Raw genomic sequence first — 17,479 nt, 5'->3', positions numbered from 1 at the left:
GGTAGAGATGTCAGTTATCCCCCAAATTATTCCCTAAGTTTATTCTAATTTGCTCAAAAGTTCTCCTGTAAGCAGAAAAATTCTTAAGAGGTGCTTAAAAAGTTTTTTAAGTGAAGATGAGGAAACAGGTTAGAGATGAGGTAGAAAATGTCCTAGATGTACTAATTTAGCAGGTACTAGTGCAGAAATGCTTATATATGGGAATTTATATAGCGAAGAAAAAATTTTTTTTTAAATTTTTTAACGTTTATTTATTTTTGAGACAGAGAGAGACAGAGCATGAACGGGGGAGGGTCAGAGAGAGGGAGACACAGATTCTGAAACAGGCTCCAGGCTCTGAGCTGAGCTGTCAGCACAGAGCCCGATGCGGGGCTCGAACTCACGGACCGCGAGATCACGACCTGAGCCGAAGTCGACCGCTCAACCGACTGAGCCACCCAGGTGCCCTGCAAAGAAAAAATTTCAAATCAGTGCAGAAAAGAATTTAGTCAATAGATAGTGTGAGTGAAAATTAAAACATTAATTTCATCCCTAATTCCTGTGTTTTCTCAAATTAATACAAGGTTTCAAGATTTAGTATGAGGGGCACCTGGGTGGCTCTGTTGGTTAAGTGTCCAATACATGATTTCAGTTCAGGTCATGATTTCATGGTTGAGTTTGAATCCATTCGGCTCTGTACTGACACCGCGAAGCATGCTTGGGCTTTCTTTCCCTCTCTCTGCCCCTCCCCTGGTCTCTCTCTCAAAATAAATAAAAAAACTTTAAAAATTTAATATGAAAAATAAAACCACAGAACTCTATAGGCAAGCTTTTTTTTGGATCTTGTTGTAAGGGAGAGCTTTCACCAAGGCCAGAACCCATAAAGGAAAATATTCATAAATTTACCTGCGTAATGGTGAAAGACACCATAAACAAAGTGGAAAAGGAGATGACCTGTGAGAAAGAGTACTTGAGTAAAGTATACGAATAGGAAGAGACTTGCAAACAGTTGATTTAACATATGAAAATGCATTGTCTCACATATTCAAGAAAGTGCACATAAAGCAGAATTGTTCAAAATGACAAAGATAGGTAATATTCATTGTTAGTAAAGGTTTTGGAGAGTGGACACTCTCACATATTGGGGTCAATGTAAATTGCTGGTTTGGGAGGACAGTGATCATTTTCAGTGAGCATTTCCTTAAAAAGTAATTTTACTTGTGAATGTGGACAATGAAACCTGTAAAAAGATGTCCTTGAAGCATTCTTTGTTATTGCAGCGATCAGAAACAGTTTTATGTGCCCTCTAGTTTAATAAATTGTGAATTTAATAAATAATGCTATGTAGTAATTAAGAAAGATGTAAAGTTGATCAGTAGCCAGGCCACAGAAAGATAGCTACAGAGTACTATGGAATACTATCTATGGAAGTATGTTTATAGAATGATTCCATTTGTATAAAACAAAAAACATTCAGATGTGCATTAAAATTCTTGAGCAGCATATCCATCTGTTCACAGTGATTTCTTAGGGACAGGCATTCCAGAAGAAAGTGAACTAGGACTTCCTTTTTCATGCTCTTTTATGTTGTTTGGATTTTTTTAACCTATTCTATCACCTTCATAATTATATATTTGCTTTGGGGGAGTAAAAAAAAATGTGGATTAATTTAAACATACTTCCCAATTACTGTTTTGCTAAATTAAATTTATATAGTGCATAAAGGGGATCTAATAACGTCAACAAATCAGTTTTATTCCCTGCTCTCCATAGGGATGTATTTAACAGTTTAAATAATGTGGAAGACTGACACTTGTGAAATATATGCCCTGAAACCTTTGAGAATCTTAGGAGTTTCAAAAACCACCATGGCATATATTTTTTTTTGCTCATGAAATGCAGTAATGTACAAATGAAAAAAGTTTAAGCAGCTTCCTCAGATGGGAGGTGTGAAGGTAAGTAGAGAACAAAGCTTTGCTGAGATGTGAATGCTGGGTAGCTAGTAGACTGTTCACTGGCCATGTGATTCACTTCCACATACAAGCTTTGAGAAGTGAAATTTGTATTCATGCTGCTGCAAAATAGTAAACTGTAGTCATTTCAGGGTCATTCAGACTTTCCAGATAATTAAAACGGCAGGCATCAAATCTGTGAATGTCAGGGGCAGGCTGTGCCTAAGCAGTCTTTTTCTTTGAGAAATAATGACTGTATGCATGTATGTTTCAATAATAAAAGTTGAAGGACATTAAGAAAAGTGTGTATATTCATTGTAGAATTTAGCAAAGATTCAAAAGAATACAAAGGGGAAAATAAGTGACCTTATAATTCTGTCCAGCAGTACCATGGTTAAGAGAATTTTTATTTAAAAACTGAAAGGCAGCAGTTGGAAATTTAGAATTATTGTGGATTGTCACTGTTTTAACCCATAGAAGCCATTACAAATAGGCATTAGTTTTAAGGAGAGCTAAAAAGAAGCTTTTAAAACCCATATGGAGAGGACTATGTGGGTAGTTCTTTACTAATCCAACGAGGGTTTATAATGTTCCTTCTTTATTAAAACTAGAGGCTGCCCACGGACACGACAGTCTTCTGACTTTCTGATGCAGCTGTGACAATAAAGCTGCCTCAATGTCTGAGGGGTATAGCAGCAGGTGTGGGCTGTTGAGCTTGTAGCAAGAAAGAGGTGTGAGAACACAAGATGGCTTTGAGAGACAGTTGGGGCTACCATTTTAAAAACCGAATGTTTGAAAAACCAGATTCAGCTTGTATGGCTTACTAATGAATTGTTTAACGAGCCTTTTCTGTCTTCTGTTGTATTTTGGTTTATCATATATCAGTTATGCATAAATCAGTTATGGGGCCACTTACTTAGGTCACCCTTTAAGTTTAAGCCTTTCAAAAGCAATGGAGCAAAACCTGGTCTTCTGTGCCCCTGTAGCTGTGGCACAGAGGCTAATTGCAAGCAGCTAGGCTGAATGTGGACTTCACCCAACAACGAGCCCAACCAAGGTGGCCTGAGGCATATAAAGGGCATGGGACCAAACTGTGCAGCATACCCACAGCAGGCAAAGTAGGTCATTGCAGCTCCCAGTGCTGAAGGCATATGCGGCTTACCCACAATAGTAGGTCACATGTAACCCACACAAAGGGTACCCCTGGAGGACCTGGTTTTGGTGACCTGAGGGGGGTGTTCTCTCCTACACAAGGCCACCACTTTAAAGACCAGGAGATGTAGATGACCTACCTAATACATAGAAGCAAAAACACAGAGTTATACAACATGAGTAGAGAGAGGAATATGTCCCAAATGAAAGAGCAAGACAAAATCACAGCTAAATGAAATGGTAATAGGCAATATGCCTGATAAAGAATTGAAAGTAGTGGCATAAAAATACTCACTGGACTTAAGAATGGATGAACTCAGAACTTAAAAATATAAAAACCAGTCAGAGGTAAAGAATTCAATAACTGAAATAAAAAATACATTAGAGGCCATCAACAGCAGATTAGAGGATTCAAAAGAATATAGTCATCTGGAAGAGAGGGTAATCAAAAGCAACCAATCTAAATGGGGACGAAAAAAGAAAAAAAAAAGAATAGGTTAAGGGACCTCAGTGACATCATCAAGCATAGGTGACATTCACTTTATAGAGATCTCAGAGGGAGCAAAGAGAGAAGGAAGCAGAAAACTTACTCTAGGGCAGAAGGAAATGACAAGATGTATTCAAAGTACTGAAAGGAAAGAACCCTGCAAACCAAGAATACTCAATCCAGCAAGGTAGTCATTCAGAATAGGAGGAGAGATAAAGAGTTTCCCAGACAAAAGTTAAAGGAATTCATCACCATGAAACAAGACTTTTAAGAAATGTTTAAGGAATTTTTTAAGTGGAAAGAAGAAGCCATAACTAAAAGGAAATTACAAATGGAAAAAATTTCACAGGTAAAAACAAATATATAGTAAATGTAGTAGATTAATCACCTAATGAAGGTTAACACACAAAAGTAGCAAAATAGATTATATCTACAAAAATCAGTCTAGGGATCAATAAAAAAAGATGCAAAATCTATCATGTACATAATATGGAGGGGGAGTAAAAATGTAGTCCTTTTAGAACTTAAGGGACCATCAACTTAATATAGACTGCTAAACACATAAGATGTTATATATGAACCCAAGTGTTACCATAAATAAAAAACCTACAGTAGATACAGATACACAAAAAATAAAGGAATCCAAGCATAACACTAAATAAAGCCATCAAACTACCAGGAAAGAGAGCAAGAGAACAAGAAAGGAACAGAAAAACTACAAAACAACCAGAAAACAGTTCAAAGAATGATGCTTACTTTAAATGTAAATGGACTAGATGTTCCAGTCAAAAGATATAGGGTGATGAAATGGATTTTAAAAAATCCAACTGTGTGCTTCCAAGAGACTCACTTCAGACCTAAAGAAACATACAGACTGAAACTGAAGGAATGCAAACACATATACCATGCAAACAGAAGCAAACAAAACACAACACACACACACACACACACACACACACACACACACACCCGAGGTAGCCACAGTTATATCAGACAAAATAGACTTTAAAACAAAGACTGTAGCATGAGACAAAGAAGGGGACTACATAAAGGGATCGATCCTACATGAAAATACAATTGTAAATATCTGTGTGCCCCAAATAGCATCTCAACACATAAAGCAAATATTAACAGACCTAAAGGGAGTAATTGACAATAGTAATATCAGGGGACTTTAATACCCTACTTACATCAATGAATGGATAGGTTATCTAGACAGCAAATCAATAAAGAAACAATGCTTTTGAATGATACATTGGGCCAGATTGGCCTAACAGGTATATTCAGAGCATTATACTCAAAAACCAGTAAAATACGCATTATTTTCAAGTGCACATGGAACATTCTCCAGGTTAGATGATGGTAGGCCACAAAACAAGTATATTAAAATCATATTAAGTATCTTTTCCAAACATAATGAAACTACAAATTCATTACAAAAAAAATCTTGAAAAAACACAGAACAGATGGAGAAACAACATACTACTAAACAACCATTGGGTCAGTGAAGAAATCAAAGCAGAAATAAAAAAATACATAGACACAAGTGAAAATGACATTAAGGTCCAAAATCTTCAGGACATAGCAAAAGCAGCTTTAAGAGGGAAGGTAATAGTGATGAGGCATACCTCAAGAAACAAAATTCTCAACCTAACTTACACCTAAAGGAGCCCGAAAAGAATAAATGAAGCCCAAAACTAGAACGAAGGAAATAAAAAAAAAAAGTAGATCGCTCAAACTAAGAGCAGGTTCTTTGAAAAGGTAATTGATAAACCTTTAGCCAGACTTATCAAGAAGAAGAGAGGACTCCCAGTAAATAAAATCAGAAATGAAGGAGACACAACAAATACAAAGGATTTAAGAGAATATTATGCAAAGTTATATGCAACAAATTGAAAAACCTAGAAGAAAGGGGTAAATTCCTGGAAACTTACAATCTTTCAAAACTGAACCAGGAAGAAATAGAAAATTTGAACAGATCAATTACTAGTAATATAATTGAATCAACAATTAAAAAGAAAAACTAACACAAGTCCATGACTAGATGACTTAACATATGAATTCTATCAAGCATTTAAAGAAGAGTTAATACCTGTTTTTCTCAAACTATCCCCAAAAATAGAATAGGGAGGAAAACTTCCAAATTGATTCTACAAGGCCAGCATTAACCTGATAACAAAACCAGACAAAGATACAAAAACAAAGATACAAAAAACAAAAACAAAACACCAACTATAGGCCAGTATCTCTGATGAACATAGAACCAAAAATAATAAAGTAGTAGCAAACCAAATTCAACAATACATTAAAAAAAAAAAAAAAAAAAAAAAAAAAAAAACCACTCACCATAATTAAGTAGGATTTATTCCAGGGATGCAAGGGTGGTTTACTACTCGGAAGCCAATCAGTGTGATAGATCACATTAACAAGAGAAAGGACAAAAACCATATGATTATCTCAAAAGATGCAGAAAACGCATTTAACAAAATACAACATCCATTCATGATAAAAACTTTCAACTAAGTAGGTTTAGAGGGAATATACCTCAACGTAATAAAGGTCACATATACAAACCCACAGCTAACATAGTACTCAATAGTGAAAAAGTGAGTACCTTTCCTCTAATATCATGAACAGGACAAGGATATCCACTCACCATTTTTATTCAGTATAGTACTTGAAGTCCTAACTGTAGCAGTTGGACAAGAAAAAGAAAAGGCATTCAAATTGGTAAGGAAGAAGTAAAATTGTCATTATTTGTAGATGACATGAAGCATATATAGAAAACCCTAAAGACTCCACCAAAAAAACTCGTAATGAAGAAGCAGAAAGAAAATCCTGCAGCAAGAAGATACATACCTAGGAATAAATTTAACCAAGTGAAAAATATATACACCGAAAACTGTAAGACATTGATGAAAGAGATGAAACATGATACAAAGAAATGGAATGATATACCATGTTCATGGGTTGGAAGAGTATTGTTAAAATGTCCATACCACCCAAAGCAATCTACAGATTGAATGTAAATCCTATCAAAATACCACTGGTATTTTTTATAGAAGTAGAACAATCCTAAAATTTGTATGAAAGCACAAAAGATTGCCAAAGCCATCATGATAAAGAATAAAACTGGAGGTATCACAATCCCACACTTCAAAATATACTACGAAGCTATACTAATCAAAATAGTGTGGAACTAGCACAAATAGACTTGGAGATAATGGAACAGACTCAAGAGCCCAGAAATAAATTCACAACTATATAGTCAGGTAATCAGCAACAAAGGAGGCAAGAATATACACTGAGGAAAAGACAGTCTTTTCCATAAATAGTGTTGGGAAAATTGGACAGCTACTTGCAAAAAAGCGAAACTGGACCACTTTCTTACACTATACACAAAAATAAACTCTAAATGGATTAAAGACCTAAATGTAAGACCTGAAACCATAAAACTCCTGAAAGAAAATACAGGCAGTTATCTCTTAGACATCACCCTTAGCAACATATTTATGGATAGGTCTCCTCAGGCAAGGGAAACTAAAGCAAAAATATAGTAATAGGACTACACCAAAATAAAAAGGTTCTGTACAGCAAAGGAACCAACAGAACAAGAAGGCAGCCTACTGTATGGGAGGAGATATTTGCAAATGATAAATCCCATAAGCGGTTAATAGCCAATACACACACATACACACACACACACACACACACACACACAACTTGACACCAAAAAAATCCAAGTAAAAAATCAAGATGAATAGACATTTTTTCAAAGAAGACATTCAGATGGCTAGACATGAAAAGATGCTCAACATCACTAATCAAGGAAATGCTAATCAAAACCACAATGCGGTATTACTTCATACCTGTCAGAATGGCTAGCAGCAAACAGAAAAGAAATATCAAATGTTGGCAAAGATGTGGAGAAAAGGGAATCCTAGTGCACTGTAGGCAGGAATGTAAATTGGTGCAACCTACTGGGGTAAACAGCATGGAAATTCCTCAAAAAAAATTAAAAATAGAAATACCATATGATCCAGTAGTTCCACTGCTGGGTATTTATCCAAAGAAAATGAAAACACTAATTCCAAAAGATATATCCACCCCTGTGTTTACTGCAGCATTATTTACAGTAGCCAAGATGTAGAAGCAACCCAAGTATCCATCAGTAGATGAATGGATAAAGAACGTGGGATAGATATATATACATGATGTATATTTGTCATAAAAAAGAATGAGATCTTGCCATTTGGGACAACATAGATGGACTCAATAAGGAAACATTGGCCTTAAATGACACATTAGACCAGATGGACTTAACAGATATGTACAGAACATTTCATCCAAAAGCAAAAGGATGTACATTCTTCTCAAGTGCACATGGAACATTCTCCAAGATAGATCATCTGTTAGGCCACAAAAGAAGTCTTAATAAATTTAAGAGGATTAAAATCATATCAAACATCTTTTCTCACCATAGGAGTATGAAACTGGACATCAATTATGAGAAGAAAACTGGAAAATCCACAAATATTTGGAGATTAAATGACATGCTACTGAACAACCAATAGGTCAAAGAAGAAATTAAAAGAGAAATTTAAAAAATGCCTTATGACAAATGAAACTGGAAACAAAACATACTAAAACTTAAGGGCAAAAGCAGTTCTAGGAGGGAAGTTCATAGTGATAAATACCTACCTTGAGAAACAAGAAAAATCTCGAGTAAACAAAATAACTTTACACTTTAAGGAATGAGAAAAAGAACAAAGCCCCAAGTTAGTAGGAGGAAGGAAATAACAGAGATTGGAGTGGAAATAGATGAGACTTTAGACAACAGAAAAAAAATCAATGAAATAGCTGGTTCTTTGAAAATATAAAATTGACCGACCTTTTGCCAGAGTCATGGAGACAAAGACAGGGCTCAAAATCTGAAAGGAAAGAGGAGACATTACAACTGATACCAGAGAAATGCAAAGGATCCTAAGAGACTATTACGAACAGTTACACACACTGGACAACCTAGAAGAACTGGAAAAATTCCTAGAAACCCACAACCTACCAAGACTGAACTATGAAGAAACAGAAAATGTGAACAGACATTACTAGTAAGGAGATTGAATCAGTAATTGAGAAACTCCCAACAGACAGAAGCCAGGGACTATATACAACTTCAGTGATGAATTCTTTTGAACATTCAGAGAATTCATACCAATCCTTCTCCAACTTTTCCAAACAATAGAAAATGAAAGAACACTTTTTTTTAATGTTTATTTGTTTTTGAGACAGAGCAATAGAGCAAGCAGGAGAGGAGCAGAGAGAGGGAGACAGAATCCTAAGCAGTCTCCATGCCTTCAGCACAGAGCCCAATGTGGGGCTTGAACATTCGAACCATGAGATCATGACCTGAGCTGAAACCCAAAGTCAGATGCTTAAGTGATTGAGCTGCCCTGTCGCGCCAAGGAGAGAACACATTCAAATTAATTTTACAAGGCCATGTTACAATGGACAAGGGCACCATAAGAAAAGCTGATGTTCCTGATTAACATAGGTGCAGAAATCTTCAACAAATCATTAAAAAAGTGAATTCAACAATACTGTTGACCCTGGAATAACATGGGTTTGAACTACACAGGTCCGCTTATATGCGAATTGTTTCAATTAATACAGTATAGTACTATAAACGTATTTTGTCTTCCTTGTGATTATTTTTAAAGCTTATTTATTTTGAGAGACCCAGCATGTGCGTCCAAGTGGGGGAGGGGCAGAGAGAGGGAGAGAGAGAATTCCAAGCAGGCTCCTTCCTGTTAGCACAGAGCCCATCATGGGGCTTGATCCCACAAACCCTAAGATCATGACCTGAGCTGAAATCAAAAGTTGGACACTTAACAAGCCCAGGAGCCCCTTCCTTGTGATTTTTTAAAATAACATTTTCCTTTTTCTTACTTTACTGTAAGAGTATAGTATATAATATATATAAAATACAAAATATGTGTCAATTGTGTTATTAGGATTCTGGTTAACAATAGCCTATCAGTAGTTAAGTTTTAAGGGAGTCAAAAGCCATATATGGATTTTTTTTTAATACATGGATTTTCAGCTGCACAGGGGATCAATGCCCTGAATCTCCGTGTTGTTCAAGGGTCAACTGTACACTAAAGGTTCATATACCATAATCAGGTAGGATTTGTTCCAGGGATGCCGGGAAGGTTTAACATCTGCAAGGCAGTCAGTGTTATACAACACATTACAAAATGAAGGATAACAATTCTATGGTTATCTCAGTAGATGCATAAAAAGCATTTGGCAAAATTCAACGTCCATTTATGATAAAAATTCTTAAAGTGGGTATAGAGGGTACTTTCCTCAACATAGTAAAGGCCATATAGGACAAGCCCACAGCCTAACATAATACTGAATGGTGAAAGCTGCAAGCCTTTCCCCAGAGCGATGAATAAAACAGGGATGTCCACTTTCACCACTTCTATTCAATATAGTATTGAAAATCCTCACCAAAGCAATTAGGCAAGGGAAAAAAAAGGCATCCTATTTCAAAGATGACACAGAATTATATATAGAAAAACCCTTAAGATTCCACCAAAAAGCATATTCAAGTTTTAGCATCAAAATCATCATAGCAAAAATCTATTGCACTTTATACACTAATAATGAACTGTCAGAAAGATACAATAGTCCCTTTACAGTTGCATCAGAAAGAATACCTAAGAATAAATTTAACTGAGGTAAAAGACCTGTACAATGAAAACTGTAAGAATGAAGAAAGAAATTAAAGGACACAAATAAATGGAAAGATATACCATGCCCATGGATTGGGATACTTAATGTTGTTAAAGTGTTCATATTACCCTAAGCAATCCCCAGATTCACTGCAACCCCCATAAAAATTCCAATGGTATTTTTCACAGAAGTAGAACAAATAATCCTAAGATTTGTGTGGAACCACAAAAGACCCCAGATAGCCAAAGAAATCCTGAGAAAGAAGAAGAAGGCAGGAGGCATCACACTCCTTGATTTTTTTTTTTTTTTTTTTTTTTTTTTTTTTTTTTTTTTTTAGGTTTAGTTATTTGTTTTGAGAGACAGATAGTGGGAGAGCAGGAGAATCCCAAGCAGGCTCCACAGTGCCATCATGGAGCCTGATGCGGGGCTCAAACTCACAAACTATGATATCATGACTTGAGCTGAAACCAAGAGTCATATGCTCAACCAACTGAGCCACCCAGGTGCCCCACACTCCTTGCTTTTAAACTAAATTACAAAACTATAGCAGATCAAAACAGTATGGTTTTGGCATAGAAACAGACATATTTATCAGTGGTACAGAATAGAGAATCCAGAAATAAGTCCATACATACATGGTCAGTTTACAACAAAGGAGCCAAGAATATGCAAGGGAAAGGATGGTCTCTTCAATAAATGATGTTGGGAAAACTGGACAGTCACATGCAAAAGAGTGAAAGTGGACTACTTTTTTTAACTCAAAATGGTTTGAAGACTGGAGCCTAGGACCTGAAACCATGAAGATCCTAGAAGAAAACATAGGAGGTAAGTTCCTTGACATAGGTCTTGGCAGTGACTTTTTGAATCTGTCTCCATAAGCAAAGGCAACAAAAGGAAAAATAAGTAAGAGGGATTACTTCAGAGGTGCCCGGGTGGCTCAGATGGTAAAGCATTTGAGTCTCGGTCTTATCTTAGGTCTTCATCTCAGGGTCATGAGTTCAAGCCCTGCATTGGGCTCCACACTGGGCTTGAAGCCTACTTAGAAGAAGAGGAATAACTTCAAACCAAAAAGCTCTGGACAGTAAAGGAAGTAAGATAAGAAGGCAACCTACTGAATGGGAGAAAATGTTTGCAAATAATATTTGCTAAGGGGTTAATATCCAGAATATATAAAGAACTCATATAATTCAATAGCAAAACAACAACAAAACAACCAGTTCCATTTAAAAAATGGGCAGAAGATCCTAATAGACATTTTTCCAAAGATAACATACAGATGGCCAACAGGTATATGAAAAGACGCACTACGTCACTAATTATCAGAGAAATGCAGATGAAAACCACAATGGAAGTATCACCTCACAACTGTCAGAGTGGCTGTTATCAAAAATATAAGAAATAACGTGTCGGCAGAGATGTGGAGTACACTCTGGTCAACATGTGTATTGGTGTAGCCACTATGGAAAACACTATGGAGGTTCCTCATAAAATTAAAGTAGAACTACCAGATGACGCAGCAATTCCACTTCTGGGTATTTTCCCAAAGAAAATGAATATACTAACTTGAAAAGATATAAATGATCCCCATGTTCATTGCAGCATTATTTACAATAATCAAGATATATAAGCAACTGTTACATGAATGGATAAAGACAACATATTTATACAATGGAATATTTCAGCCATAAAGAATGAAATCTTGCTTGCCATTTACAACAACATGGATGGAACTCAAGGGCATTATGCTGAGTTAAACAAGTCAGAGAAAGACAAATACCTTATGATCTCACTTCTATGTGAAATCTAAAAAAACAAAACAAAACAAAACAAAAAAACCAACAACAAAAAATCCAAGCTCATAGATAACAGAAAAGAAATTGGTAGTTACCAGAGGTGAGGGATGGGGGGTGGGCAAAATGGGTGAAGGGGAGCAAAAAGTAGAAACTTGCAGTTAGTAAGTCATTGGGATACAATTTGAGCATGTTGACTACAGTTAATAATACTGTATTGTATGTTTAAAAGTTGCCAAGAGAAATCAGAAGTTCTCACCACAGGAAAAAAAAATTAAACTATGTCACGTATGGTGATGGATATTAATTAGACTTACTGTGGTGATCATTTCACAGTACAAATATTGAATTATGTTGTGCAGCTGAAAATAATATGTGCCAACTATACCTCAAAAAAATCCCACAAAGAATGCATGGTCCCCTTTTCCACACATTGGCCTGTGCACTCCCAGGCTCTTCCTTATACTGTCTCATGGAAGCCAGCATGGACTATGACCTGAAAACTCTTGAGTACAGAGACCAGTGTCCCTTTTCCTTATATAGCTAGGTTTGTGCTTGCTACCCAGCTTTTCAAACATTATATTGTTTAAAGATGCATATATGCATATATGTGATCTAGAGAGGGAAGCAAAAAGACAGTACAGAATTCAGGATAATGGCTATTTCTAGGGGGAAATACGGGGTTTGTGAGTGGGAAGATACAGGAAACTCCTAGCAGGGCTCCCACACATGGCTTTTTAGGTCGTTCACTGCAGAACTCTAGGGGAAGCCGTATATATACATAAAGTCTGGCTCCTCCAGTACTAGAGAGAATCCATTTTTTTACCTGAGGGCTGGGTACAGGCATTCATATTCTTCTCTAGAAAGAATATTATTTCTCTACAGAACAATACATACCTTTCTGATTACAATAGGAGTTGGCAAACTTTTCCTATAAAAGGCCAGATAGTAAATATGTTAGGCATTATTGCACAGAAGTTCTGCATCCCAACTACTTAACTCTGCTGTTAAGTGTACAAGCAGCTACAGATGATATATAAATGAGTGGGTGTGTCTGTGTTCCAAGAAAACTTTATTTACAAAACCAACTAGCTGGATTTGGCGTGGGGCTGCAGTATGCCAAACCCCAGATTACACAGTTAAACCTTTAAAAGAAAAAAAAACAACTATCTGTGGTCTGTCTAGTGGATTCAGAGTAGAGCCTGGAACAAAGGATTCACTGGAGGTATAGTAGGAAGGTCAGTAATGTAGTTTCCTGCAATCCATGTTTTTAAGTAAGTTATGACTGAAAATGTTGGATCTGACTTTGTCCAACTATAATGTAAGACATTGAGAGAAAGTTGCTGCTCAAACTTGGATTTAAGGAAACCATTTTTATCAAAATGATCCAGACTAATTCTTCTTTAAAAACATCAAGCCCAATAACCGTATCACCTGTCGTTAACTGATCACTACCAGATGTCAGACATGATGGCCAGGAACTTCACACATTATTTTCCTCACAACAGTTCTTCAAAGTGGGTTTGTTTGGGGGTTTTTGGTATCCATTTTGCAACCAAGAAAGGCTGACTTTTCCAAGGTCACAAAGCTAATAAAGCTGAGATTTGAGCCATAGTTGTCCAGCTTCAAAGTTCAGTCTGTTTTCTACAGCACACTGTCTCTGTAGAAGGCTTTCTGTTTTAATGTCGCCAAAATCAATTTGGTTTTAGATTGTCTTCGCAGTTTTACTGACTTAGAAGAACTCGATGAGACAGAGTTATATATGTGCCACAAATGCAAAAAGAAACAAAAATCCACTAAAAAGTTTTGGATTCAGAAACTACCCAAGGTAAGCATGGAGTTTCAAATTATGCAATTTTGAGGGGAAAAATGTTTATGATTGATGAGAAGACAAATTATTTTTGTAACTTCAGCCTATGTGATCTATTCTATATTGGTCTCTAGAGTTTTCAGCAAGAGGTAAATAAACCCTTTGAGAATGTATAATTAATGTGTCCTGATCACAATTTCCAGTATGTGGAGAGGATGGTTTCCTATCACACCACTGCTAAGCAGCCAGCTGGGTGTCCTACAATTCAGTGCAACTCTGACACTGTCAAAGCCGGTGATAGTGATCAGATTCCACAGGTTCAGGGCTCAGTCCCCTAAGACTACCTCTGCTTCAGAAGCCCAGCAAATGCAGCTTGTTACTTTATGCTTCTGCCCAACAGGCTAGACATGTATGTGAGGAGATGTATAGGGCAGGGTCCTGAACAGAGGAGCTTCTGCCCTTGTGGAGTTTGGGCCTGGCACAGTAGCACTTTGAAGTGTTCTGGTTCCCCATCTGGAAGCTGTCCAAACTTCTCCTTTAGGATTTTTATGGAGCCTTCCTTACATAGGCATGGCTGATTAAGTCATTGGCTGTTGGCAGTTGTTCAACTTTCAGCCCCTCCGCCCTACCTGAAGAGTTGGGTTGGGGAGACTGAAAGTTCCAATTCTGTAATCACATGGTTGGACCCCTGGCAACCACGCCCGATCCTTTGAGGCAGTCAAAAAGTTACCTTATTGGCATAACAGACACCTATATGGCCATCCCTTTGGAAATTCTAACAGCTTAGGAGCTGTGTGGAAATACATATATAATATATATACTATATAAGTCTAATTAAAAATATAACATTATATAAAGTATATATAATTATTTTAGAAAATACATAGTGTATATATATAACATATATATGTATATTATATATATATGTGTGTATATTAGGTCTTAACCCCCTTTCCATACAGCTCCTAAACCCTTAGCATATATATTTTCTAGTTTTTATTTCCAGTCAGTTAACTACAGTGTTGTATTAATTTCAGGTGTTATATTTATTATAAATCACAATATCATAATAAGGTATGTGGAAGAAAGTACTATCAAGGTTCAAAAAAAAAAAAAAAAAGAACTGATAGGCCACCTAAAATATTACTGAGAGGTATTAGTACCAAGTAGTTAATTTTACTGAAAGGGAAATTAGATGTTTTTGGTTTGTTTTTTTTTTTTTACAGTCTTTGTCCTTATCTCTCATCCAGGTACTATGCTTACATCTGAAACGATTTCACTGGACTGCATATTTAAGAAACAAAGTTGATACCTATGTAGAATTTCCATTGAGAGGCCTAGACATGAAATGCTACTTACTAGAGGTATGGTAAATTAATTACCTTTGCTAGGAGGGTGCTAAGATGGCTTTTCAGTAAAATTAAGTCCTCACATTGATAGGAGCTAGGGTGTCATTGACCTCTGCTCCTAACTCAGTCCTGGATGTCTTCTCCCTTGTTCTATAGCCTGAGAACAGTGGCCCGGAGAGCTGCCTGTATGACCTTGCTGCTGTGGTGGTGCACCATGGTTCTGGGTAAGTGTGTCAGTGGCTTTTCTTATGGTTGGTTTTCGAAAAGCACAGCAAAGGGGCACCTTGGTGGCTCAGTCAGTTAAGCTTCCAACCTCAGCTCAGGTCATGATCTCACAGTTTGTGGGTTCGAGCCCTGCGTCAGGGTGTATGCTGACAGCTCAGAGCCTGGAGCCTGCTTCTGATTCTGTGTCTCCCTTTCTTTCTGCCCCTTCCCCACTCACACTCTCTGTCTCAAAAATAAGTAAACGCTAAAAAAAAAATAAATAAAAAGCACAGCGAAGACCTGCAATTTTGCACCACTCTTGATCATTCTCCGTCAACTCCTTAAAAATGGTTTCAGATACATAACACAGGTGAGGTAGAACTTTCTTTCAGTCGTGGTGTGAAAGAATGTTCTGGAGAGGATGTTGTGAAGGAAGAAGAAAAGGCACATGAAAGCAAAATGGAGAAGGGTTCATTTGAGCTCAGCATTGAGAACCTATTTATCCACAAAATCCTCAGTAGGCTTTACTCCAAAGTTGTTTATTTCCTTTGCCATTTGACTTTTAAATTGGGGGAAAATGGGAAATTATTTAGAGTAACTTACTTCATATCATCTGTTTAAAGATTTGTTTTTTTATTTTATTGAATAATTTTTTTTCTGGTAATTTTGTTATTAGTTTATACTTTCTGATGCCTTGAGAATGGCTATTTTACTTTTAAACATGGACAAACCCCTATCCATGTTGAGTACCCTTTTCCCTCAGAACTTTGTAGACATTGCTCCCTTGACTTCATCATTCCAGGGCCAAGTCCACTACAGGTCTGATTCTCATCTCTTTATAGGCAACCTTTTTTTACTTACTGGAAGGTTGTAGGATCCTCTCTCTTCGGATTTAAGAAATTATAGTAGATGTATTCCTGGCTTAGTAGTTGATAGGGACACTCTTTGGTGTCCTCAGCTCATGGAAATATTGTTTGTTCCACCCCATTCTCTCCCTGTTACTTGTGTGGCAATCCCTCCGTATCTGCAGATACGTTCCAAGACTCCCAAGTGGATGCCTACAGTCATAGTAACAAATCCTATATATACACTATATTTTTTCATGTACATACAAACATACCTATGATAGCTTAATTTATAAACAATTATAATATTACTTATAATTGTGACAGTGTTAGGCTTCTCTTGACCTTTGGACAATATATTAGAAAGCATCACCTCTTGGACCGCAGCTGACTGTGGTAAACTGAACCGTGGAAAGGGAAACTGAGGACAAGGGGTGACTATTATATAGTGAAGTTTCTGGTTCTTTTCCACATTTTAACCGTTGTTTAATGATTTCCATCTCTGTTTCTGAAGACTGCCATGGCCTATTTTTCCAAATCACCAATTTGGATTTCATCTGTACCCAAATTGAAGATGACATTTTTAATACCATGGCAATCCCATTTTTCTGGTAACTCCTTTTCCTAACATACATTTTTGTTTTATGGTTGCGCTTTTTTAAACCATTGGTATTAGAATTTTTAAAGCTCCTAGGTTTTCTGCATTAAATTTGTTAGTGGTTAATTGCTTGTTCTTCCCAGTACTTTTCTTTCATACTATGTCCCCACCACTGCCCCCCAAGGGTTTGATGATTTGGGGCTGTTTAGAATCCTAATAGATGATGAGATTGATCATTATCAATAAATGGTAAGGGTTTCTCTAGCATTTACGAAAAGTGTTCTACCTGAGGCTTTTCTCTCACCTGGGAGGGCTGACTATAGGGCTGACTGTATGGTTGAGTGGGTGGGTCATGCTGAAAGAGAAAAGCCCTTTCCTGGAGGCAGATTACTTTCTTAAGCTCAGGTTTTTTCCAAGGCTGTGATGGAAATCTGTTCCTCACTTTTCCATGTGTCCATAAGCCTTGACCCATGCTTGTTAGGTTGAGCTCCTTGGCCCCTTTGGTATTTCCATTAACCCAGTGCTATGTGAACACTGCTTTTAGGTGATGTAGAACATCCTCAGTTCCTGCTCAT

The 17,479-nt window shown here is 36.8% G+C and overlaps 1 protein-coding gene across 8 annotated transcripts in view; it reads left to right on the top strand.

Annotated features, from left to right (window-relative positions):
- Positions 1-17,479, top strand: part of USP3 (ubiquitin specific peptidase 3) — a 107,978-nt gene that overhangs the window by 86,520 nt on the left and 3,979 nt on the right. For all 8 annotated transcript variants that reach the window (XM_058737465.1, XM_058737464.1, XM_058737469.1 and 5 more), the window contains 3 exons: positions 13,808-13,926; positions 15,159-15,272; positions 15,414-15,481. In XM_058737465.1, the coding sequence (XP_058593448.1) occupies positions 13,808-13,926; positions 15,159-15,272; positions 15,414-15,481 (301 nt within the window). The remainder of the gene's footprint in view (positions 1-13,807; positions 13,927-15,158; positions 15,273-15,413; positions 15,482-17,479) is intronic.

The sequence above is a fragment of the Neofelis nebulosa genome, chromosome 7, assembly GCF_028018385.1.
Source record: "Neofelis nebulosa isolate mNeoNeb1 chromosome 7, mNeoNeb1.pri, whole genome shotgun sequence".
NCBI lineage: Eukaryota > Metazoa > Chordata > Mammalia > Carnivora > Felidae > Neofelis > Neofelis nebulosa.
This window is presented reverse-complemented; position numbering and strand designations above follow the sequence as displayed.